This window comes from Oncorhynchus mykiss, chromosome 26, assembly GCF_057628025.1.
Source record: "Oncorhynchus mykiss isolate SJ-2025 chromosome 26, ASM5762802v1, whole genome shotgun sequence".
Taxonomy (NCBI): Eukaryota; Metazoa; Chordata; class Actinopteri; order Salmoniformes; family Salmonidae; genus Oncorhynchus; species Oncorhynchus mykiss.
This window is the reverse complement of record NC_143047.1, coordinates 3,631,740-3,656,879: the sequence shown is the minus strand read 5'-3', so window position 1 is coordinate 3,656,879 and position 25,140 is coordinate 3,631,740. Positions and strand designations below refer to the sequence as shown.

At 41.8% G+C, this 25,140-nt stretch overlaps 1 protein-coding gene and 1 long non-coding RNA gene across 6 annotated transcripts in view; both read left to right on the top strand.

Moving 5' to 3' along the window:
• The window catches only part of LOC110506258 (AN1-type zinc finger protein 3), a 46,685-nt gene extending 43,391 nt beyond the window's left edge, over positions 1 to 3,294 (top strand). For all 3 annotated transcript variants that reach the window (XM_021585691.3, XM_021585692.3, XM_090221722.1), the window contains one exon: positions 1,156 to 3,294. In XM_021585691.3, the coding sequence (XP_021441366.2) occupies positions 1,156 to 1,310 (155 nt within the window). In that variant the 3' untranslated portion in view covers positions 1,311 to 3,294. The remainder of the gene's footprint in view (positions 1 to 1,155) is intronic.
• A 9,219-nt stretch (positions 3,295 to 12,513) lies between these two features.
• Positions 12,514 to 25,140, top strand: part of LOC149971349 (uncharacterized) — an 812,381-nt gene continuing 799,754 nt past the window's right edge. Inside the window, exons 1-3 of one of the 3 annotated variants that reach the window (XR_016492162.1) lie at positions 12,514 to 13,109; positions 13,478 to 13,539; positions 22,390 to 23,142. This is a non-coding gene — a long non-coding RNA (uncharacterized LOC149971349). Of the gene's footprint in view, positions 13,110 to 13,477; positions 13,540 to 17,266; positions 17,679 to 22,389; positions 23,143 to 25,140 lie in introns of those variants that run through there. The other 2 variants (XR_016492161.1, XR_016492160.1) reach the window with 2 other exon arrangements.

Sequence of the window (25,140 nt, the reverse complement as noted above, 5' to 3'; positions counted from 1 at the left end):
CACTACCACCAGCGATCCTCCCCATTGAGTCTCCATTGTGTCGGCCCTCCACAAAGCCCTGGTAGCTGCATTAGCTGCAATTGCATTAGCTGGGGTTGAAGCTTTACAATGTGGAGATGCATTTGCTTGTCTCTGTTCTATTGAATTGGATCTGGATGTATTGACGTATTAGAGAAAATGTTGCCACTATACTGTAGCTAGGGGATCGTGGTCTGTGCCCAATTTAACTTTTGAAAGAATTTGAAAAAGTACACTCTTCTGCACCCTTACTCCCCTTCTCCATCTCCTCTCTATCTATTCACATCTTCATTTAATATTTTTTGTCCCCCTTTCCTGCCCATCACCATCAAAATATGTAGTCTAACAACAAGGGTGCTCCCAAAGAGGACAAAATGATGCCTAAAAAAACTGGGGGAGGGCCAGAAAAGTAAGGGAGTTTAACTATTGGTGCAACGACACATCTGTAAACCAATTGAAAAAGGAGAACAACATTTCTCCTGCCTCATTTTCTCCCCACTCCATAACTCCCCTATGTTGAAGAATGCATTACATGTATTTAGGTTTGGAAATGTCCATAAGACGTATGCTTCCCAGCTGAAACAGTTTGGTAGAGTTTGTACATCTATGACAACATTCTGTGATGTTTTTGTTAGTTTTGGACTTCGGTGAGGGTTTTTTCGGCTGTTCAGGCACACATTATTTTCTGGAGGCAAGCCGAAGTTTGGAGCCGAAGTCTACGCCCCTTCATTAGTGATTGGTCAACAGTATGGATTCTTCAATAGTCTTTTAATGAGACGACTCATTTTCATGCACATTTTTCATTGAGAAATACTTCACCAAACATCTTACTTAGATGTAAAATTGTGCGACTAAGATCTATTCGGCAAAACGTCAGAATGAATGACAGACTTCTTGTTAGATTAATTCGGACTATTTTGAGAGAGTGTATACTGGCTACAGCTTCTCAAAATGGACAAACATTACTATTGATAATGCGTTTTTCTAGTTTTCAAGCAAAGGTCTTTTAAGGGAGTATACGATCACACTCGTTCCGTTCGGCAAAGAGCATAGTCAGCACCACTTCAACATTTTTGGGTATGTCAACTCATGCTATATAAAAAAAGTAAAAAAAACATCTCACCTTCTCACCAACAGGCTATGTGTTCTGCATGCTCCACCGGCTGCCCGAGCAGCACGACTGCGTCTTCGACCACCTGGGGCGCGGGCGTGAAGAAGCCATCCTCAAGATGGTCAAGCTGGATCGCAAGGTGGGCCGCTCATGCCAGCGCATCGGTGAGGAGTGCACCTGAACCCCCCCCAACCCCGACGATGAGAGCGAGGAAGAGGAGACTGCGTCCTAAATCATTCATCTTTATCCAGAAATGTGCACTTGTACAGACCCCGTCATGGATTTCTTAAAAGTATAGGATTGGTGTAAAGCATTGGTTGCGTTGTTAAATCAATGTGAGAAAGTGTGTAAGTGGAGACTTCGGGGAAATGGTGGCAAATGGGGACGGAGACAAATGCTCACTTTATACTCACTTTTGTCCCCACTGCCACTTTTTGTTGTGACAATGCTCTTACCTCAAATAAGCAGACAAAGCACTTCTAGTTTTCGTGCCCCGACAAGGGACTGCTAAAGCCACCTATCTGTCACTTCCCTGTCTGCCAACCTCATAATAAAGACCAGAGCCCCCTCGTGTCATCACTATCACAGAGTGGGATGAAGTTACCCCCTAAACACTGATCTAAGGTCAGTTTTTAGTTCAGGTCAACCCACTGATTAAGGGTGTGATGCAAGGGAGGTTAAGCTGATCTTAGATCTGTACCTAAGGAGCACCTACCACCCCAAGACATCCCTTGAATCCCTCTCCCTCCACTGTTTTGTGATTTTGACCTATGACTTTTGAGCATGTCACACCCACCACTGCTTCTCAGCCTTAACCCCTCCCATCTCCAGATCAGGGACATCCCTGTTCAGAAAAAACTAAAGCCATCTGCTGCTTATTGCAACTGTCCCTATCATCATCACCACCACCTCAGGTTGTGGGAGAATCCAATGAGAGGGGTTTACAGGGGGAGAGGCAGGGGGGTTGGACTATTGCAACTCCCTTCCCCTTACCCCCTCCCTTTCTGACCTGCCTGCTGCTGTTGACACAGCAGCCATTTTCTGTATCTTGGGAGAGAGAACTTCCTTTCTAGACAACAGGCACCGATCGTCCCCTAGTTAGTGGGGTTGGATTAAAAATGGAACAGTCTGTCTGTCAGGGATTTAATCCATCTCCCGAGTGAGTTTCAGTCGCTATGGAGACGGAAAACACACCCCTTGAGATTTACTTTGGCCATGATGTTCATGCTACTACAGGTGCTGGCCAAGGATAAACTTCTAAGATGGACACAAAAGCAAAGAGCTGTCACGAGACCTCTATATGTGCCTCTATCGGAATCTGGTTCCCCCTGCACACATGCGCACATACATACACAAACACTCTTACATACAGTTCAGCCCACATGCGCAGAGCACAATGACAGCTAAGCAAAATCAAGTGGTACACATTGGACTGTGCTGAATTTGTGGAGAACCTTTTGACAAAGTTCTTCAGTGGGACGCTCATGGTTGTTCAGGTTTCGCTCGATATAACCCATAATATCTTAGCCATGGACTTAATTTCCCATCAGCCCCCACTGTTTGAAATGTTTCTGCGACGCCTCTGTCTCTCGATGCCATCCCCGACCCCTCGGTGGGATTCTAACTCCCTCTTTCTTTCACAGATTCTCTTCTTCCTGCCCTTGCCCGTCGCACACCACTGTCTTTCTCCTTTCACTCTCTCCATTCCGTTTCCAGACAGCATGTCTTGCTCTCACCCACCTTACTCTCCATTAATCCTTCCCTCTTTCATTCTCATTTCTCCACAGTATTGATTTTCTCGCTTGCTCTCTCTCGCGCGCGCGCACACACACACACGCACACACACGCACACACACACCTCTTCTTGCCAAAGAGCAAACACTGAGTGAGAGGTTGGGGCCTGGCCATAGGTGGGGCTGTGGGGCTACAAGCAGAGCGGGGAGGAAAAATGTAATAGAAATTGAATTGTCGTAAAATAATATTGTGTATCTGAAAGAAAAACCCTTATTTAACCCTCTTTGTTTTTGAAATGTTATTTTACTTACACATTAGCATAGTGCTGCATTTTTTGTTTGACATTTTAAGAAAAAATGGATAAGGGAATTCTGGAGCCTTCGTTTTCTTTTGTTCCCTTTTGTTGCTAAAAAATAAAGTAATAAACTGGATGAGAGGAGGTGTAGTGTGGTCAATGTCTCATGGAGAGATGGATGGAGGGAGGAGCATGAACAAACACTGGGCCGTGTTCAGCAGGGCAAAATGTTTCGGTAGAAATATGCAACTCAGAACAAACATACCTATGTCGTCAGCTATGAATGTGCGTACATCCTATTTCAACGGCACGTGTGTATGGTGTCTGTGTGCAGTCTACACACATTCACACATTTAACAGGTAGTTTGCTACTTAGTGTTTGCTGGCACTGTGCATGCTGTTGGCTCTGTGCCATGATGGCTGTAGCAGAGTTTTATGGTGATGTAAATAGCTGTTTATTGGCAACAGTATACCCACTTGCAGCTGCTCTGAATTACAAAAATAATTTGTTAAGTGTGTGTGTGTGTGTGTGCGCATTTACGTGTGCTTGCGTGTGTGGTGCCCATGTGCTTTTGTGTATGGAGATTTTTACAAACAGGCAAGGTGGGTATTTGATGCCATCCTCATATCCACTAATTAGTGTTTTCGATATAAGATAAACCTATGTATGATCAAAAGGTGGCTTCAAACGAACGCTAACATTGGCCAGCAGCCAACATCACATGGGCAGAATTTGTAGTACTCCACTATCCCCAATTTGGATAAGAGATGCTTAGCCCACCGATATGCTCAGTTGTCTGCACACAGCCCAGTTACCTTTCTGCCCTATTCCCTATCTCGTTTTGAGCTTGGTATCCGTTCTATTTTAAATCGAGCAATTCAAGAAATCTAAAATCCAGATAATTTATTTGATCTTATCCATTATCGTCAGAGCTGATTTTCTGTTCATTCTTACATCTTAGCACTGTTATTACCACTGTGTGGGTGTGGGTGTGTGAGAGAGAGTAGCCTGTGAGTTTGTGTGTTGGTTATTAGGAAATGGGATCTGTAGCTGCCTGTGGCTCAATAGTGGTAAAGGGGGATTTGAAGATGAAATGCTGTTAAGGGTAAAGACATCCATTTGCAGCACAACAAACAAGGAGTCCTGTCATTTAGCTGGTTCTTGGCCGGCCATGCAAATGTCATCCATACACACAATTTAACCCCCAATTTTGTTTAATAGAAGGTAATTGAACACAAATGTTTTTGGAATGCGCAATTTAAGGCAGTGAATCTACAAAATTGTAGAGTTTGAGAGCGAGTGTGTGTGTATGTACACACAGGCTGCCTTAGCTATGTTTCATAGGTTTTAAATTAAACTGGGGCCCACACTGACTGTTTAATGTAAAATGTATGTTATTCATACATTTTACATTGTGTGACAGCTTCATAGCTTCAAAGAAATTAAACACTTATATGAACAAGGTATTTTTAATTGTCAGATAATCATAGCAGTTAATTTACCAGGGATAATTTCGGCTAGGGGGGCCCTTCAATGCATTTTAAAACCAGGCCCCATATCGCTAGGTCTGCCCAGGTGTACACGAAAGTGTTCTCTTAAGACTCGAGGTGGACACAGTAGTTGGAGTCTGATTAATTTACTAATGCAATAGAAAGGCTGATGTCCGGGCAGCGAGTGAAACGCTAGACTTATATTAGATTCCAGAACAATTATCACAAAAGCATGGGTTCAGTTACATCTTAAACACATTATTACCAACTGAGCCCATTTCAGAACGAATAATGTCTGTGATAACCAGTCAATCAGCAAAGTGTATGATTAGTCAGCTATTGTTATATTAATCCTTTATGGCAATTTCAGGGTGGTTTCCTGGACACAGATTCAACCTAATCCTGGACTAAAAAGCATTTTCAATGGAGATTCTCCATTGATTTTACATTTTCTTCCACTACTAGGCTTAATCTGTGCCAGGAAACTTCCCCTTCAAGTACAGTGGGTGAATACAGTTTGTCTGATCCATGCGGGAATTGAAACCACAATCTTGGCATTGCTAGCGCAACGCTCTCAGGACTATTATTAAAATCTGTGTAAACTATAGCCAACCTGTTTTAGTTTCATTAGATGCTTTTGGCTTCTATTTCATTCTGTGAGGATGGCGACGATACCAGACGAGCATTGATATCTGAGACGGCATTAAAAGGCCCCTTAGCAGTGCGCTAAGTATTGAAAGTGTGTGTGTCCCAAATGGCACCCTATTGCCTACATAGTACACTACTTTTGACCATAAGGCACTGGTCAAAATAAGTGCACAATGTAGGGAATAGGGTGCCTTTGGGACACAGACAGCAAGTGTTTCATGGATGGAGCATTTTGTGACATTGTATGTAATGCATCTTGTAGGCCAGTTTTTCCGGACACAGATTTTTTTAAAATCAGTTCTTGGTCCAGAATTGGTCATAGTAATCCAGGAAACTGGTTCTAGTATGGATACCAATATCCCATTTTTGGCACAGTAGCATATAAACAGACATTTTCAAACACACATAAACGTCTATACACCAAAATGACGACCATACAGTTTCACCGATAGGAAATGTCTGCTATTCCAGTCAAAGCCCAAAACCTCCAAATTTACTTGAACTATTTTCCTCCCACACAGGTTCCATAGAAGCCACTCTCCCACCTGTAGACCCGTTGATATTTAGTCACATTTAAGAGAAAATCGATGGCGACGGCAGAAGAATCCCAGTGCACCTATTAATATCAGTTTTTCCTGTGACCTTTCCATGCCGCTGACAGTACAGTTTCTGGACTGCCCTCAATAAACCACTAAAATGTATGAATCTTTAATGAAGCATTAGCGATGAATACAGGATTGGGTTCCTGCAGAGTCTGGGAAACAGGCAGGCATGGGCAACAGAGGTGGTAAGGTTTCAGCCCGCCGTGACTGGAAAGTGTATGCCTGTCACTGGGAGACGGATGGAATCTACATGATTTCCATGTTATTTCAACCAACATTTTCAGTGTGATTTCATTGTTTCGACAAAAGACTAATTCGATTTTCGAAAAAGTAATTGAAGTTAAAATATTTTGACTTGTTTCAACCCAATTGTTAATCAAATCAAATTTTATTGGTCACATACACATGGTTAGCAGATGTTAATGCGAGTGTAGCAATGCTTGTGCTTCTAGTTCCGACTGTGCAGTAATATCATACAAGTAATCTAACAATTTCACAACAACTACCTAATACACAGAAATGTAAAAGGATGGAATAAGAATATGTACATATAAAAATGTGGATGAACGATGGCCGAGCGGCATAGGCAAGATGCAATAGATGGTATAAAATACATAACTCATCTCATATGTACATACTGTAAGATATGTAAACATTATTACATGACCAGTGATCCATTAAAGTGGCTATTGATTTGAGTCTATGTAGGCAGCATCTTCTCTGTGTTAGTGATGGCTGTTCAACAGTCTTTGAGATATAAGCGGTTTCTCAGTCTCTCGGTCCCAGCTTTGATGCACATGTACTGTCCTCGCCTGCTGGATGGTAGTGGGATGAACAGACAGTGGCTCGGGTGGTTGTTGTCCTTGATGATCTTTTTGGCCTTCCTGTGACATCGGGTGCTGTAGGTGTCCTGGAGAGCAGGTAGTTTGCCCCAGGTGATGCGTTGTGCAGACCGCACTACCCTCTTGGAGAGCCTTGCGGTTGAGGCTGGTGCAGTTGTCTTACCAGTTGTGCATCTGTGAAGTTTGTGAGGGTTTTAGATGACAAGCCAAATTTCTTCAGCCTCCTGAAGTTCTTCACCAAACTGTCTGTGTGAGTGGACCATTTCAGTTTGTCTGTGATGTGTACGCCGAGGACTTTCCACCTTCTCCACTACTGTCCCATTGATGTGGACAGGGGGGTGCTCCTTCTGCTGTTTCCTGAAGTCCACGATCCCTGTCGGCTGTCGTCGTTGTTGGTAATCAAGCCCACTACTGTTATGTCGTCTGTAAACTTGATGATTGAGTTGGAGGTGTGCATTGCCACACAGTCATGAGTGAACAGGGAGTACAGGAGGGGGCTGAGAACGCACCCATGTGGGGCCCCAGTGTTGAGGATCAGCGAAGTGGAGATGTTGTTTCCTACCTTCACCAGCTGAGAGTGGCAAGTCAGAAAGTCCAGGACCCAATTGCACAGGGTGGTGTTGAGATCCAGGGCCTCAAGCTTAATGATGAGCTTGGAGGTTACTATGGTGTTGAATGCTGAGTTGTAGTCAATGAATAGCGTTCTTACATAGATATTCCTCTTGTCAAGATAGGATTGTGCAGTGTGATGGAGATTTCATCGTCTGTGGACCTGTTGGGGTGATATGCAAACTGAAGTGGGTCAAGGGTGGCAGGTAAGTTGGAGGTGATATGATCCTTGACTAGTCTCAAAGCACTTCATGATGACCGATGTGAGTGCTATGGGGTGGTAGTCATTTAGTTCAGTTATCTTTGCTTTCTTGGGTACAGGAATAATGGTGGCCATCTTGAAGCATGTGGGTACAGCAGACTGGGATTGAATATGTCCGTAAAGACACCAGCCAGCTAGCTGGTCTGCACATGCTCTGAGGACGCGGCTAAGGATGCCATCTGTGCCAGCAGCCTTGCGAGGGTTAACATTTTTAAATGTCTTACATCGGCCACGGAGAAGTCCTTGATAGCGGGCCGTGTCGGTGGCACTGTATTGTCCTCAAAGCGGGTAAATAAAGTGTTTCTGGTTAGGATAGGTTTTAATTGTCACAGTGGGTACAACATCTCTGATGCACTTCCTTATAAACTCACTCACCGAATCAGTGTATACATTTCCCAGTCTGCACGATCAAAACAATCTTGTAGCGTGGATTCCGATTGGTCAGATCAGTGTTGAATGGTTCTAGTCAAGGGTACATCCTGTTTGAGTTTCTGTCTATAGGACGTAGGAGCAAAATGGAGTCGTGGTCGGATTTGCCGAAGAGAGGGCGGGGGAGGGCCTTGTATGCATTGCGGAAGTTAGAGTAGCAGTGGTCCTTAGTATTGCCCGCGCGAGTGCTACAGTCAATGTGCTGATAAAATTTTGTTAGCCTTGTCTCAAATTAGCTCTGTTAAACTCCCCAGCTACAATACATGCAGCCTCAGGATATATGGTTTCCAGTTTACATAGAGTTCAGTGATGTTCCTTGAGGGCTGTTGTGGTATCTGCTTGGGGGGGATATACATGGCTGTTACTATAATTTAAGAGAATTCTCTTGGGAGAAAATGTGGTCGGCATTTGATTTGAAGGAATTCTAGGTAAGGTGAACAAAAGGACTTGAGTTCATGTATGTTGTTATGATTACACCATGAGTCATTAGTCATGAAGCATACACCCTCGCCCTTCTTCCCAAAGAGATGTTTATTTTTCTGTCGGCGCCAAGAATGAAGAAACCCGGTGCCTGTAACTACTCCAACAACATATTCAGAGAGAGCTATGTTTCCGTAAAACAGAGAATGTTACAATCTCTGATGTCTCTCTGGAAGGCAAGCCTTACCCTAATTTTGTCCACCTTGTTGTCTAGACTGGACATTGGCGAATAATATACTCAGAAGTGTGTATGCCTTCGAAGTCTGACCAGGAGGCTGCTCGGTCTACCTCTTCTGCGGCGACGTTGTTTTGGTTCGGTTTCTGGGATTAGATCCAATGTCCTGGGTGGTGGTCCGAACAAAGGATCCGCTTCGGGAAAGTCGTATTCCTGGTCGTAATGTTGGTAAGTTGACATCGCTCTTATATCCAGTTTTCTGGGCTAACAATGTAAGAAATAATGCATAAAACTAAATACTGCATAGTTTTGTAAGGACTCAACGCAAGGCAACCATCTCTGTCGGCCCCATCTGGCTGTGACATGTCTGAACGTTTTGTTTATTTCACATTGAATTCTGGTTAGTTAACAATATCTTGTGTCCTAGCACAAACTTGAGTCTCCACTGCTTTTTATAAAAGTGACAAAAATGGAAATGCCGTTAGCCTTGGACATGGACCATGTATAGGGAGGTGCCTCTATTAGATTCATTATGGTAATCATGAGATTGTGAACTGTGAGCTTGCTATTGGTCTATTTGTGTTAATTGATTGTAGGTGTGATTGTGATGAGCACATCCAACTGGTATCTTAAAGAATGACTGCCACTAAAAAAAAAAAAAATCCTAAACAGCTTATTTCGCATCAATATTAGTCAAGAACATTAATTCTAGTGTCAAAATTGAAAACAAAGTGTAAATAAGATAATTTTGGTCATAAAGTCAGTCTCATCTTGAACGGCATTTGGAACCTGAGTGCGTCACAACGAGTAAATTAAGGTTGGGTTTGGATTAAAAAATTCCTGTCCCCTTATACCTATTAACACCTAGTGGCACCATGTTTTCTGGCAAAAGACTGGGTGAGTTCGCTTTGCATTTCCCGTTGCCCCGGGCAGGCAGAGACCTCTCTTTAGGTCAAAAACTAGTAAACCCACCCACCCGGGGCACAGGTTCACGCAAAACAAACTCACCCACTGGAATTTCTTCCCAGACAGTGGTTAGTACTTGCTCATGAAATAGATACTCCAGTGAAAATGGACTTCCATAAAGTTATTCAACAATCCTGGGCAGATGCCAGAGGGGTATAAAAAAATGAGGATCAATGAGTTGGCTTGAAATGGGCATGGTCTAATTGACTCAAAAACAAAAAACACAAGTTTAGCTTTCTTAATGAACCGGAAAATCAATAGTTTGTTCAGTTTTTTATCAAAGTTTGCTGCCTAACTCATTGATCCCGCTTTGTAGTAAACCCCTCAGAATATGGATTATATCCGAATAGCTTCTACTTGGGCTGTCAACCATTAAACCTGCGACTGGTGTGTTGTTGGTAAGTAGCTACATTTTGTTTATAGCTAGCTAGTTACATTTCATTATTTAATAGGCTATGCCGCTATGATAACTAGCTAGATGCATAGCCTCTACCTAACGTGTAAAGTGAGATTAACATCGCTGTCATTGCACCTGAAGACAGATTTGATCCTTGCTAGCTAACATAATCAAGCAAACCTGATGACATGTTTGTTGCTTGTTATAAGCTACTGTAGCTATCAATAAACTTGAACTGGCTAGCTACTGCCCTTGTTTGTTGTGAATGGCAAAGACACATCCAAGAAACACCCACATCCACCCCAAGACAACTCTTGTTGGCCTTCTGTCATGGCCGCTAGCATTTCTAAATGAGCATTGATTAAAAACCAGGCCAAATCAGGAAGTGCAGTTGACCTTTAAAATGGCTGCATTTCCTGGAGCCGGGAAAGGACAGGGACAGAACTGCTGCTGTCTCAAAGTCCCTGCATCAACCATAGTCAAAGAATTTCCAGTTTGCATTTGACAATCCTATTTCAGTCTGTGCATTTGAAAGCGTTCATTGTGAGTATTCTGAGTACAGCTTGTCTTGTGGTTGTGTGGGGGACTTGAAGACAGTCACAAAAAGTATTTATTGTGTTTTACTGTATATATGTATAAAGTAGGGCCGGGATGATGCCAGAATTGCGATACAGGAAACAAAACACACAGAGGATGGAACTTCTTCAGGAAACAGCAGTAATGTTAGAAACAAACAACATGATGTTGGCATCCAGAGTCACATTTATTTACTTTCCAAGTTATAGCACACTTTTTACATACAGCAGGTTTTTAAAAGACCAAAGAGTTTGGTCTGCTTTGTGTTTAAATTTGTGATACTAGTGTTTAAAAATGTGATACTAGTAGTCCTGGACCTAGTACAAAGGCCTTATTAATTGCATGAGCACTTTAGTCTATGAGACTTGATATTCATCCCTACTTGTAGAATTGTGTGTGAAGTTTTCCGTGCCTACTTAAGATTTGCTGTGCCTTTTGTGATACACTGATTATTTGAGAACTGAAAATTGCATGTGAACACATTTTTGTATAGAGGACCTGAGGCTCAATGTGCTTTAAAAAGCTTTAAAAGCCCACCACTACAACCCTGTTGTGCTATTTTAATCTTAATTCTCTGAAATATATATACAGTAACAGTCAAAAGTTTGGACACACCTACCCATACAAGGGTTTTTCTTTATTTGTACTATTTTCTACATTGTAGGATAATAGTAAAGACATAAACTATGAAATAACACACATGGAATCATGTAGTAATCAAAAAAGCATTAAACAAATCAAAATATATTTGTGATTCTTCAAAGTAGTCACCCTTTGCCTTGATGACAGCTTTGAACACTTGGCATTCTCTCAACCAGCTTCATGATGTAGTCACCTGGAATGCATTTCAATTAACCAGTTATGCATTAGGGGGCGCTATTAAATTTTTTGGATGAAAAATGTTCCCGTTTTAAATAAGATATTTTGTCACGAAAAGATGCTCGACTATGCATATAATTGACAGCTTTGGAAAGAAAACACTCTTGACGTTTCCAAAACTGCAAAGATATTGTCTGTGTGTGCCACAGAACTGATGTTACAGGCGAAACCCAGATAAAATACTGAGGTAGCCATTTTTCCAATCGCTTCTTATGAGAAACCAATTGCCTCGACGGATATATTATCGAATATATATGTTAAAAACACCTTGAGGATGGATCCTAAACAACGTTTGCCGTGTTTCTGTCGATATTATGGAGCAAATTTTGAAAAAAGTTTGTCGTTATAGTTGCAGCATTTTCCGGTCGATTTCTCAGCCAAGCATGATGAAGAAACGGGAGCTATTTTGCCTACAAAAATAATATTTTTGGAAAAAAGGAACATTTGCTATCTAACTGGGAGTCTCCTGAGTGAAAGCATCCGAAGTTCTTCAAAGGTAAATTATTTAATTTGGTTGTTTTTCTTATTTTCGTTGTTGCCTGCTGCCAGCAGAGCTAGCATAGTATTATGCCATGATAAACTTACACAAATGCTTGTCTAGCGTTGGCTGTAACGCATATTTTGAAAATCTGAGATGACAGTGTTGTTAACAAAAGGCTAAGCTTGTGTTTGAATATATTTATTTCATTTCATTTGCGATTTTCATGAATAGGAAAAGTGTCTAGGGGTATTTATGTCCGCTGTGTTATGCTAATGCTTTGAGGCTATGATTATGCTCCCGGATACGGGATTGCTCGTCGCAAGATTAACGTGTGCCTTGTTAAAAGTTAATTTGTGGAATTTATTTCCTTCTTAACCTGTTAGAGCTCTAGGGGCGCTATTTCATTTTTGGATAAAAAACGTTCCCGTTTTAAGCGCGATATTTTGTCACGAAAAGATGCTCGACTATGCATATTCTTGACAGTTTTGGAAAGAAAACACTCTGAAGTTTCAGAATCTGCAAAGATTTTGTCTGTAAGTGCCCCAGAACTCATTCTACAGGCGAAACCAAGATGATGCATCACCCAGGAATTAGCAGAATTTCTGAAGCTCTGTTTTCCATTCTCTCCTTATATGGCTGTGATTGCGCAACGAATGAGCCTACACTTTCTGTCGTTCGCCCAAGGTCTTAGCAGCATTGTGACGTATTTGTAGGCATATCATTGGAAGATTGACCATAAGAGACTACATTTTCCAAGTGTCCGCCTGGTGTCCTGCGTCGAATTCGGTGCGCAATTGCCAGCTGCTTCTACTTTACCATTTGATTCAGGGGAGAAAGCATGTGTCCAAGAACGATGTATCAATGAAGAGATATGTGAAAAACACCTTGATGATTGATTCTAAACAACGTTTGCCATGTTTTCAGTCGATATTATGGAGTTAATTTGGAAAAAAGTTCACGTTTTGAGGACTGAATTTTCAGATTTTTTTTGGTAGCCAAATGTGATGTATAAAACGGAGCTATTTCTAATACACAAGGAATCTTTTTGGAAAAACTGAGCATCTGCTATCTAACTGAGAGTATCCTCATTGAAAACATCAGAAGTTCTTCAAAGGTAAATGATTTTATTTGAAGGCTTTTATGTTTTTGTTAATGTTGCGTGCTGGATGCTAACGCTAATGCTAACGCTAAATGCTAACGCGAAATGCTAACGCTAGCTAGCTACTTTTACACAAATGATTGTTTTCCTATGGTTGAGAAGCATATTTTGAAAATCTGAGATGACAGTGTTGTTTACAAAAGGCTAAGCTTGAGAGATGGCATATTTATTTCATTTCATTTGCGATTTTCATAAATAGTTAACGTTGTGTTATGCTAATGAGCTTGCTGATAGATTTACACAATCCTGGATACAGGGGTTTTTTCATAGCTAAACGTGACGCAGAAAACTGAGCGATTTGTCCTAAACAAATAATCTTTCAGGAAAAACTGAACATTTGCTATCTGAGAGTCTCCTCATTGAAAACATCTGAAGTTCTTCAAAGGTAAATGATTTTATTTGAATGCTTTTCTGTTTTTTTGTGTAAATGTTGCCAGCTGAATGCTAATGCTAAATGCTACGTTAGCCATCAATACTGTTACACAAATACTTGTTTTGCAATGGTTGAGAAGCATATTTTGAAAATCTGAGATGACAGTGTTGTTAACAAAAGGCTAAGCTTGAGAGCTAGCATATTTATTTCATTTCATTTGCGATTTTCATGAATAGTTAACGTTGCGTTATGGTAATGAGCTTGAGTCTGTATTCACGATCCCGGATCCGGGATGGGGAGATCAGAAAGGTTAATGTGTTTGAGCCAATCTTTTGTGTAGTGACAAGATAGGGTTTGCAAACAGAAGATAGCCCTATTTGGTAAAAGACCAAGTCCATATGGCAAGAACAGTTCAAGTAAGCAAAGAGAAATTACAGTCCAAGAACTTTGAAAGTTTCTTCAAGTGCAGTCGCAAAAACAATCAAGCACTATGAAACTGACTCTCATGAGGACCGCCACAAGAAAGGAAGACCCAGAGTTACCTCTGCTGCAGAGGGATACCTTCATTAGAGTTACCAGCCTCAGAAATTGCAGCCCAAATAAATGCTTCACAGAGTTCAAGTAACAGACACATCTCAACATCAGCTGTTCAGAGGAGACTGCATGAATCAGGCCTTCATGGTCGAATTGCTGCAAAGAATCCAATACTAAAGGACACCAATAATAAGAAGAGACTTGATTTGGCCAACGAACACGAGCAATGGACATTAGACCGTTGAAAATCTGTCCTTTTGTCTTATGAGTCCAAATTTGACATATTTGGTTCCAACCGCCGTGTTTTTGTGAGATGCAGAGTAGGTGAACGGATGATCTCCACATGTGTGGTTACCACCATGAAGCATGTAGGAGGAGGTGTGATGGTGTGGGGGTGCTTTGCTGGCGGCAATGTGTGTGATTTTATTTAGAATTCAAGACACACTTGGTAGCATGGCTACCACTGCGTTCTGCAGCGATACGACATTCCATCTAACTACAGCTCAGCATTCAACACCATAGTACCCTCCAAGCTCATCATTAAGCTTGAGGCCCTGGGTCTCGACACCGTCCTGCGCAATTGGTACCTGGACTTTCTGACAGGACGCCATATCGCCACTTCGCTGATCCTCAACACTGGGGCCCCACAAGGGTACGTGCTCAGCCCCCTCCTGTACTCCCTGTTCACCAATGACTGTGTGGCAATGCACGCCTCCAACTCAATCATCAAGTTTGCAGACGACACAACAGTAGTGGGCTTGATTACCAACAACGACGAGACAGCCTACAAGGAGGAGGTGAGGGCACTCGGGGTGTGGTGTCAGGAAAACAACCTTTTACTCACTAGCAACAAAACAAAGGAGATTATCGTGAACTTCAGGAAACAGCAGAGGGAGCGCCCCACCTATCCACATCGACCGGACAGTAGTGGAGAAGTTGGAAAGTCCTCGGCGTACACATTACGGACAAACTAAGATGGTCCACCCACACAGACAAATGTAGCTTGTCACCTAAAACCCTCACAAACGTTTACAAATGCACAATTGAGAGCATCCTGTTGGGCTGCATCACCACTTTTTAAATGTTTTTTTTTTCTTCTTTCCTTTATTTAACTAGGCAAGTCAGTTAAGAGCAAATACTTATTTTCAATGACGGCCTAGGAACAGTGGGTTAAATGCCTTGTTCAGGGGCAGAATGACACATTTTTACCTTGTCAGCTCAGGGATTCGATCTTGCAACCTTTCGGTTACTAGTCCAACACACTAGGCTACCTGCCGCACCTGGTACGTTAACTGCACTAATAATGTTTACATATCTTACATACTTATCTCATATGTACAGTTGAAGTCGGAAGTTTACATACACTTAGGTTGGAGTCATTAAAACTCGTTTTTCAACCACTACACAAATTTCTTGTTAACAAACTATAGTTTTGGCAAGTCGGATATGACATCTACTTTGTGCATGACACAAGTAATTTTTCCAACAATTGTTTACAGACAGATTATTTCACTTTTAATTCACCGTATCACAATTCCAGTGGTTCAGAAGTTTACATACACTAAGTTAACTGTGCCTATAAACAGCTTGGAAAAGTCCAGAAGTTTCTGATAGGCTATTTGACATAATTTGAGTCAATTGGAGTTATATCTGTGGATGTATGTCAAAGCCTACCTTCAAACTCAGTGCATCTTTGCTTGACATCATGGGAAAATAAAACGAAATCAGCCAAGACCTCAGAAAAAAAATTGTAGACCTCCACAACTCTGGTTCATCCTTGGGAGCAATTTCCAAACGCCGGAAGGTACCATGTTCATCTGTACAAACAATAGTACGCAAGTATAAACACCATGGGACCACACAGCCGTCATACTGCTCAGGAAGGAGACTCGTTCGGTCTCCTAGAGATGAACGTACTTTGGTGCGAAAAGTGCAAATCAATCCCAAAACAGCAAAGGACCCTGTGAAGATGCTTTTGAACCTGTTTCCTCCAGCATCTATTTCCACAGTAAAACAAGACCTATATCGACATAACCTGGAAGGCCGCTCAGCAAGAAAGATGCCAATGCTCCAATATCGCCATAAAACAGCCAGACTACAGTTTGCAACTGCACACGGGGACAAAGTTTGTACTTTTTGGAGAAATGTTCTCTGGTCTGATGAAACAATAATAGAACTGTTTGGCCATAATAACCATCGTTATGTTTGGAGGAAAAAGGGGAGGCTTGCAAGCCGAAGAACCCCATCCCAACTGTGAAGCACGTAGGTGGCAGCATCATGTTGTGGGGGTGCTTTGCTGCAGGAGGGACTGGTGCACATCACAAAATAGATGGCATCATGAGGTAGGAAAATTATGTGGATATATTGAGGCAACATCTCAAGACATCAGTCAGGACGTTAAAGCTTGGTCGCAAATGGGTCTTCCAAATGAACAATGACCCCAAGCATACTTCCAAAGTTGTGGCAAAATGGCTTCAGGACAACAAAGTTAAGGGGTTGGAGTGGCTATCACAAAGCCCTGACCTCAATCCTATTGAACATTTGTGGGCAGAACTGAAAAGGCGTGTGCTAGCAATTAGGCCTACAAATCTGACTTAGTTACACCAGCTCTATCAGGAGGATTGGGCCAAAATTCACCCAATTTATTGTTGGAAGCTTGCTACCCGAAACAGTTGACCCAAGTTAAGCAATTTGAAGGCAATGCTACCAAATACTAATTGAGTGTATGTAAACTTCTGACCCACTGGGAATGTGATGAAATAAATAAAAGCTGAAATAAACAATTCTCTCGACTATAATTCTGACATTTCACATTCTTAAAATAAAGTGGTGACCCTACCTGACCTAAAACAGGGAATTGTTACTTGGTTTAAATGTCAGTAATTGTGAAAATCTGAGATTAAATGTACTTGGCTAAGGTGTACTGTATATAAACTTCCGACTTCAACTGTATATACTGTATTTTATACCATCTATTGCATCTTGCCTATGTTGCTCGGTCATCGCTCATCCATATATTCTTATTCTTAATCCCTTTAGATTTGTGTGTATAAGGTAGTTGTTGTGGAATTGTTACATCACTTGTTAGATAATACTGCACTGTCGGAACTAGAAGCACAAGTATTTCGCTATTCTAGCCTTAAATTCTGTTAACCATGTGTATTTTACAAAGAAAATTTGATTTGATTTGACCCAACACCTCCAGGCTGTGTAAGGGCTGTTTGGCCAAGATGGAGAGGGATGGAGTGCTGCATCAGATGACCTGGCCTCAACAATTACCTGACCTCAACCCGATTGAGATGGTTTGGGATGAGTTGAACCGCAGTGTGAAGTAAAAACAGCCAACAAGTGCTCAGCATACGTGGGAACTCCTTAAAGACTGCTGGAAAAGCATTCCAGGTGAAGCTGGTTGAGAGACTGCCAAGAGTGTGCAATGCTGTCATTAAGGCAAAGGGTGGCTACTTTGAAGAATCTCAAATATAAAATGTATTTTGATTTGTTTAGAACTTTTTTGGTTACTACATGATTCCATATGTGTTATTTCATAATTTTGATGTATTCACTATTTATTCTACATTGTAGAAAATAGTAAAAATAAAGACAAACCCTTGAATTAGTAGGTGTGTCCACATTTATGACTGATTCTGTGTATGATATCTCTGTGTTGCGTGCATTCCACTTTGGTACCCAGTTCAGGTCTCCATTGACCCTATCCTAGAAAATGTAAAGACAAATGTGATGCTTTAGTGTCGCATTATCTTACCTCTTTTGTTAGACACGACAAGATAAGCCTGTATACATGAAATACAGCTCCCATCCATTGACAAGTCTAGGAGAAAGCCTTAATGATACGTATCTATTCTCTCTTTGAAAGGGAAACTTGTGTCTCCTATATATCGGTAAGCTACAGTACATGTGGATTCACAATTCCCTATGGGTATACAAATACAAATTCTGATAGGAACAAAAATGAAAGAAACTCTGTGTATGTCATCCCCAATACACCCGCCCGCCCTGCTTCTTTTTCCCATGTCTTTCAGCTCCACATTTGTCGACTGCACCACAACCACTGCAGGGGTAATATTTCTCTAAACAACATTTACTTATTAATTTGTAGTTCTTGCAGGCGACGCACTGCTGTAAGGCCTCCTTTATTTTGCTGTCTGGGTGGCTGCCATTATTGATTTTCCTGTCTCTCAGTCTCTTAGCACGAGCCAAAGCAGTTTGTTTGCTTTGCAGCGGTTCTCGCCTCTCTCCTTCTTTTTCTCTTGATGGCGGATGTTAGGTCATCTGGATGGGTGTCCAGAGCTCTGAGGGCCTGGTTGAATAGAACAGTTTGGAGCGAGAGCAGGACAGCAAGAGAATGTCATGCAGGCTGAGTAGCCAGTCCCAGCGAGCTTGAGAAGATAGTTAATCCAAATTACTCTTTGAAAAAAATGTGTCTATGGGACAGAAGAGACTGCTTTGGGACACATTGTAATGAATGGAGTTAATGGAACGGAGTCGAACATGTGATTTCCATATGTTTAATACCGTTCAATTTATTCCGTTCCAGCCATTACAAGGAGCCTGTCCAGTTATAGCTCCACCCACCAGCCTCTAATAAAGTATACTGTACTGTGCTAATGCCGATACAAAAAAAGAGTTAAAGAGAACGTACAATACGGCAAACTTAGAAAACGAGGCATTTTTGGTAAGTAAATGGGGGCAACCATTTAATAATAAAAAAAATAATATATACAGTGCCTTGCGAAAGTATTCGGCCCCCTTGAACTTTGCGACCTTTTGCCACATTTCAGGCTTCAAACGTAAAGATATAAAACTGTATTTTTTTGTGAAGAATCAACAACAAGTGGGACACAATCATGAAGTGGAACGAAATGTATTGGATATTTCAAACTTTTTTTTAAAATCAAAAACTGAAAAATTGGGCGTGCAAAATTATTCAGCCCCCTTAAACTACCCCCTCCTTTTTCTAACATTCTGTTAAAAATCACGCAACATTTCAGCGTCCTGCTACTCATGCCAGGAATATAGTATATGCATATGATTAGTATGTGTGGATAGAAAACACTCTGAAGTTTCTAAAACTGGTTAAATAACGTCTGTGACTATAACAGAACGTGAACAGCAAGCGAAATCCCAAGAAAAACCTGGTCACAAAAACCACAGAAAAGTATTCATCCGCCAGTCTCTGAATTGTTTATTGCAAGCAAAAATATATAGCAGGGAGCTTGCGGTTCCTACAACTTCCACACGATGTCGCCAAAAACGTCATTTTCATTGACAAAAATCCTTTGTGTAATGACAAATAGATCCTTCATTCTGTCCAGCATACAGCAATCGATTTTAGAAGAGAGACAAAGGACATCGTTTTCTTGAGTAGCTGCTATTGAATACAGATCGCCCAGTGATCAATTTGATCGCTTATTAACGTTTACAAATACCTAAAGTTGGGTTACAAAAGTAGGTTGAAGTGTTTTGTCAAAGAATATAGGCAACTTATATAATTTTTAAAAATGACGTTGCGTGTTGGAAGGGAGCTTTTTTCCTGAACCAGAAAGGCTATACAAATGGATATTTTGGGCATACATGGACGGATTTAATCGGGAAAAAGACCCAATTGTGATGTTTATGGAACATATAGGAGTGCCAACAAAGAATATCATCAAAGGTAATGAATGTTTTATATTTTATTTCTGCGTTTTGTGTAGCGCCGGCTACGCTAATTATTTTGTTTACGTCCCCTTCAGGTATATTGGGGTGTTGCATGCTATCAGATAATAGCTTCTCATGCTTACGCCGAAAAGCATTTTAAAAATCTGACTTGTTGGCTAGATTCACAACGAGTGTAGCTTTAATTCAATACCCTGCATATGTGTTTTAATGAACGTTTGAGTTTTAACGAGTACATTTATTATTTAGCGTAGCGCATTTGCATTTCCAGGTGTCTAGATGAGACATCTGCGTCTCAGGTAGGAGCAATAAAGTTAATACTTTGTAGCGCCACCTTTTGCTGCGATTACAGCTGTAAGTCGCTTGGGGTATGTCTCTCTCAGTTTTGCACATCGAGAGACTGGCATTTTTTCCCATTCCTCCTTGCAAAACAGCTCGAGCTCAGTGAGGTTGGATGGAGAGCATTTGTGAACAGCAGTTTTCAGTTCTTTCCACAGATTCTCGATTGGATTCAGGTTTGGACTTTGACTTGGCCATTCTAACACCTGGATATGTTTATTTTTGAACCATTCCATTGTAGATTTTGCTTTATGTTTTGGATCATTGTCTTGTTGGAAGACAAATCTCCATCCCAGTCTCAGGTCTTTTGCAGACTCCATCAGGTTTTCTTCCAGAATGGTCCTGTATTTGGCTCCATCCATCTTCCCATCAATTTTAACCATCTTCCCTGTCCCTGCTGAAGAAAAGCAGGCCCAAACCATGATGCCGCCACCACCATGTTTGACAGTGGGGATGGTGTGTTCAGCTGTGTTGCTTTTACGCCAAACATAACGTTTTGCATTGTTGCCAAAAAGTTCAATTTTGGTTTCATCTGACCAGAGCACCTTCTTCCACATGTTTGGTGTGTCTCCCAGGTGGCTTGTGGCAAACTTCAAACGACAATTTTTATGGATATCTTTAAGAAATGGCTTTCTTCTTGCCACTCTTCCATAAAGGCCAGATTTGTGCAATATACGACTGATTGTTGTCCTATGGACAGAGTCTCCCACCTCAGCTGTAGATCTCTGCAGTTCATCCAGAGTGATCATGGGCCTCTTGGCTGCATCTCTGATCAGTCTCCTCCTTGTATGAGCTGAAAGTTTAGAGGGACGGCCAGGTCTTGGTAGATTTGCAGTGGTCTGATACTCCTTCCATTTCAATATTATCGCTTGCACAGTGCTCCTTGGGATGTTTAAAGCTTGGGAAATCTTTTTGTATCCAAATCCGGCTTTAAACTTCTTCACAACAGTATCTCGGACCTGCCTGGTGTGTTCCTTGTTCTTCATGATGCTCTCTGCGCTTTTAACGGACCTCTGAGACTATCACAGTGCAGGTGCATTTATACAGAGACTTGATTACACACAGGTGGATTGTATTTATCATCATTAGTCATTTAGGTCAACATTGGATCATTCAGATTCACATTGTTAAAAATGTTTGAAATATCCAATAAATGTCGTTCCACTTCATGATTGTGTCCCACTTGTTGTTGATTCTTCACAAAAAAATACAGTTTTATATCTTTACGTTTGAAGCCTGAAATGTGGCAAAAGGTCGCAAAGTTCAAGGGGGCCGAATACTTTCGCAAGGCACTGTGTGTGTATATATATATATATATATATTTTTTTTTTTACAGCTTTTCTGCTATGTATACATACATTTTGCATTCACATTTTACGTACACACTTGACATACATGGTACTTTTATATAACGCAGTCAAATAATACATTACCAAGCATAAGCTCTTTTAATTGCAACCTTCAGCCCGTCACACCGATCAGCATAGACCACCCTTGTGTGGTTTCCATGTGCCATATATTTTTCAATTCTTTTAAACCTTTCTAATCATATAGTATCCACGGATTGTGAGCTAAAAGATGAAAACCTTTCCTACGAGTATTATTAAATTATTTATTGACTGACTATGGCTTTCTAAATCGCCCAACACTGCTATTTGTAGGGTTCATTTTAAGTGCATGTTGTGATTTTTCTTAACCATTCCGCAACCTGTGACCAGAGACAAGCTACCATCTTAACGCATTCTGCTATTGTACCGAAAATCACGTCTCTTCTAAAAAATATGTATCTGTTTACATTTTGCAACATTTCCAGCCTTCTAAACAGACCCCAAAAGTGACTACTGGGGGTCAAAGGTGCTTCAGTCAGGCGGGAGACAGGTCAGATATACATACGTTTGTCTTGTTTGCCTCTCCCTCCCCGTGTGATTTTACACTTGTAAAATATTGCCACGGATGGGGCTAGTTAATGGAAACTCGGGATCCCAGCCTACAAATGCATCCATACGCACCAGCCCATTATCCATTATCCTGCTGTGAAAACCGGTGAACATTAATGACCCGCCCGTACCTGATTTCCCCTCCTGTGTGTGTGTGTGTGTGTGTGCGTGTGTGTGTGTAGTCACAATCTCGCCTCTCTCCTGTGGGAGCTGCTCCTGGGTGAATGGATAAGCCCACCCAAACTAGGCCCCAATCACACACGCACAAATGCATGCACACACACACACCCCTGCCTCTCCACTCAATTTCTTGTAACCCCCTCTGGCCATCACACCCCAGCCTTTTAACACACCTCTCTCCCTTTATGATCCACAGAATTGGTCTCACAAGTCCCCCAAGAAGGAGGGGTGGGGGATGGTGTCTGTGAGGAAACCAGTGCTCGTCTGTCAGAAAGCGGTGACAACACAATCTCTCAGCCCACCCCGGATTCCATTACCCGGCACAGTGATAAAATTCCTGTAATGACATCCCAGCTCTATGGCATCTACCAAAAGGTGCAGATAGAAAACATACATTCCTGTTTGCCGGAGCGTTAGCGCCTAATTGCTGTAATCTCACATTACATGCAGCGGATGCTAATAAATAGCATGGTCAGGGTGGGAGGGGGCAAACCCTATCTGGAATGATCCACTGTATCGGACACCTTGATCCGGATTGAAAGCACACAATAGCCATGTGACCTTCACCATTCAAGGCATGGCATGGTAGTGAATGTTTGGCTGACGTATGATAGCTTTTGGTAGAAGATGCCTTTGGCACAGATCTAAGATCCCTTCCTGAGTTCTAACCTGGACCATTGGTTGGGGGGTAACCTAACGTAACAAACGTAAAAGAAACGCCTAAGTGGAGTTCCCACATCCAGCTTTCAGGGGCTACTGTATTGGTTAAATACAGTATCACTGAAAACCGGAAACATACCATCTCGATCCCTCAAGTTCGTCAGTCCAAGAAGGTTCTGTCACCTGAAGTTCTGTTGTCTGACTTTGCCTGTTGTCTGTTGTCTGACTTTTTTTAGACAAAAAAATGACATGTATTTGCCTCAACAAATAATAAATATGTAGAAAAGCGGAGCGTCCGGAGAGTCATCAAAGGTGTCAATGCCCCTAAACTGGCAGTCCTCGTTCTGTTTTGACGAGTCCTAGACAAACAAGTGGAGTGTTTGGTTCAAAAAGACACGCTGGTAAGAGGAATTGAAGACGGCAGCAGCTCTGTCCCTCTATGGTGCTGAGTGTACTCCCTTTTTAAATCAACATACCAGTAAAAGGACAATTTCTCACATAGGAAGAATTCCACTTCACAAATACAAAGTACCTGCACTCTTACCATGGGTCCCCTCTCACAGAAGTGGTGATAAAAGCCTAGGGCAAACCTGGGCAAGATCGACTTGCTGGTGCCCATGCAGGTCTGGCCAGTACCCACTTGCACCATGCCTCACAACAACTAGCTTAGATAGTTAGCTATGCAAAACTAGCTGATTTCGAGTAGAGAATGCTCTAAATATAAACGTGACGCCTCCACAGTATACCTCACTTCAGGCCTAGTCTCCTCAATCGTACCTCAAAACACGCCCCTTTCCAATCCGGAAAGCCACAGACCCCATGGACTGCAGTGGCAACAGTCAGGGACAGATGGACAAGCAGTTGAACGACACAACCAAACACAGGGACGAGATGGACAAGCAGTTAAACAACACAACCCATGAGTTCAAAAAATGTCACATGGCAGTATTACCAGTTCTGTGAATCAATTTCACAAAAACCCAAGCATCTAGCACAACAAAGTAGCAGTAGCAGTGCACCTGCAGAGGATGTACACTATACAATACATTCGGAAAGTATTCAGACCCCTTGACTTGTACCACGTTTTACGTTACAGCCTTATTCTAAAAGGAATTCAATAACAAAAATCATCATCAATCGACACACAATACCCCATAATGACAAAGCAAAAACAGTTTTAAATTGATTAACAACTTCAGAGGATGTACACTATACAATACATTCGGAAATTATTCAGACTCCTTGACTTTACCATTTTTTACGTTACAGCCTCATTCTAATTTAAAAAGAAAAAATCTACCCACAATACCCCAGCTTTTTTCAACATTTTAGCAAATTGATTAACAACAAACAAAAACATTACATTTACATAAGTATTCAGACCCTTTACTAAGTTCTTTGTTGAAGCATCTTTGGCGAAGATTAGAGCCTCAAGGCTCCTGGGGTGTGACACTACAAGCGTGGCATACTTGTATTTAATAAGTTTCTCCCATTCCTCTCAAGCTCTGTCAGGTTGGATGAGGAGTATCGCTGCTCAGTTATTTTCATGTCTCTCCAGAGACGTTAGATCGGGTTCAAGTCCGGGCTCTGGCTGGGCCACTCGAGGAAATTCAGGGACTTGTCCCGAAGCCAATCTTGCGTTGTCTTGTCTGTGTGCTTAGGGTCGATGTCCTGTTAGAAGGTGAACCTTCACCCCAGTCTGAGGTCCTGAGCACTCTGGAACAGGATCTCTCTGTATTTTCCTTTGTTCATCTTTCCCACGATCCTGACTAGTCTCCCAGTCCCTGCTGCAGAAAAACATCCCCACAGCATGATGCTACCACCAACATGGTTCACCGTATGGATGGTGCCAGGTTTCCTCCAGACATGACGCTTGGCATTCAGGCCAAAGAGTTCAACGGTTTCATCAAATCAAAATCAAATCAAATCTAAATCAAATCAAATCAGACCAGATAATCTTGTTATGAGAGTGTTTAGGTGCCTTTTTACTGAGGAGAGGCTTACATCTGGCAACTCTACCATTCAACCCTGATTGTTGGAGTGCTGCAGAGATGGTTGCCCTTCTGGAATGTTCTCCCTTTTCCACAGAGGAACTCTGGAGCTCTGTCAGAATGACCATTGGTTATTGGTCACCTCCCTAACCAAGACCCTTCTCCCCCGATTGCTCAGTTTGGCCAGGCGGCCAGCTCTAGGAAGTCTTGGTGGTTCCAATCTACTCTAACTTCTGCGATGCATACAAAGCCCTCCCCATTCTCCATTCGGCAAATCTGATCATGACTCCATTTTA